Source organism: Blastocystis sp. subtype 4 (genome assembly GCF_000743755.1).
Source record: "Blastocystis sp. subtype 4 strain WR1 chromosome Unknown seqid_0943, whole genome shotgun sequence".
Taxonomy (NCBI): domain Eukaryota; class Bigyra; order Opalinata; family Blastocystidae; genus Blastocystis; species Blastocystis sp. subtype 4.
Genome location: NW_014568604.1, coordinates 1 through 1,160, shown reverse-complemented (window position 1 = coordinate 1,160; position 1,160 = coordinate 1). Strand labels below are relative to the sequence as shown.

At 37.6% G+C, this 1,160-nt stretch overlaps 1 protein-coding gene across 1 annotated transcript; it reads left to right on the top strand.

Moving 5' to 3' along the window:
- Nucleotides 1-98: 98 nt before the first annotated feature.
- On the top strand, nucleotides 99-398 carry JH06_5931 (hypothetical protein; the record flags this gene model as incomplete). Its single annotated transcript, XM_014669188.1, has 2 exons — nucleotides 99-201; nucleotides 232-398. 2 exons carry the CDS (start codon nucleotides 99-101, stop codon nucleotides 396-398), a joined length of 270 nt encoding a protein of 89 aa, XP_014524674.1.
- Between the last annotated feature and the right edge of the window lie 762 nt (nucleotides 399-1,160).

The following is a 1,160-nucleotide window of genomic DNA, read 5'->3' as shown; positions in this document are numbered from 1 at the left end:
CAAGAGAATCAGATAACGGAGTCGGAAGAGAAGTCTACAAAGGCTATGTCGACTATTCAAAGCACTATTGCAGACTTGAACACGAAGTAAATGCTATAATGTCACTGTATTGTAGAATTGCTCATGTATCTAAGAAGATTGAAGAAGATACGAAAGCTGCAAAAGCATTACGTGAACAAGGAAAGGGAACCGAAGATCCAAGTATAGTTAGTTTGTTGTTTTGAAGTATAGCTCTTCTTGTTCGTATTCGTGATAACAAGGCTAAGATTACTAAGTATCAAGGAGTCATTACTCAACAAGAACAGGCATTGGGTTCTGTAGAAGATGCTCTCTTTGTACAAGAAATGTCAGTCATTATGAAAAGTACACGTGATGCACTTGCTGCTTGTGTTGCGTAGAAGAGAGTTTTGAACTTGAGTCTTAGAAATGCTGATGAAGTAGCTGATTTGATGGATGAAATCAGTGAACATCGTGATCGAATCAAAGAAGTATCTGATCTATTCACTCAACAAGCTGAAGAAGATGTTGAAGGACTTGATGAACTGATGGAAGGATTAGATTTAGAAATCGCTAATGATATCAACAAGAAGAAGCTTGGTGTACTACCTGATGTTCCTACATACCAATTCCCTGCTGCCCCTGTTCCTGAAGTGAATGAAGACGATGAATTGGCTAGACAACTAGAGCTTCTGTAGTATGTTTGTTAATAAATAAAGAACGATGATGTATATTTTCTTTCATTGTTGAGTTGTAACTATGTGGAAGCGCTTTTTGGGAGTTAAGAAGGATTCTTCAGAAAGTACGAAGCAAAAGGAAAGGGAGCAAGAGAATCAGATAACGGAGTCGGAAGAGAAGTCTACAAAGGCTATGTCGACTATTCAAAGCACTATTGCAGACTTGAACACGAAGTAAATGCTATAATGTCATTGTATTGTAGAATTGCTCATGTATCTAAGAAGATTGAAGAAGATACGAAAGCTGCAAAAGCATTACGTGAACAAGGAAAGGGAACCGAAGATCCAAGTATAGTTAGTTTGTTGTTTTGAAGTATAGCATTAAAGGCTCTTCTTGTTCGTATTCGTGATAACAAGGCTAAGATTACTAAGTATCAAGGAGTCATTACTCAACAAGAACAGGCATTGGGTTCTGTAGAAGATGCT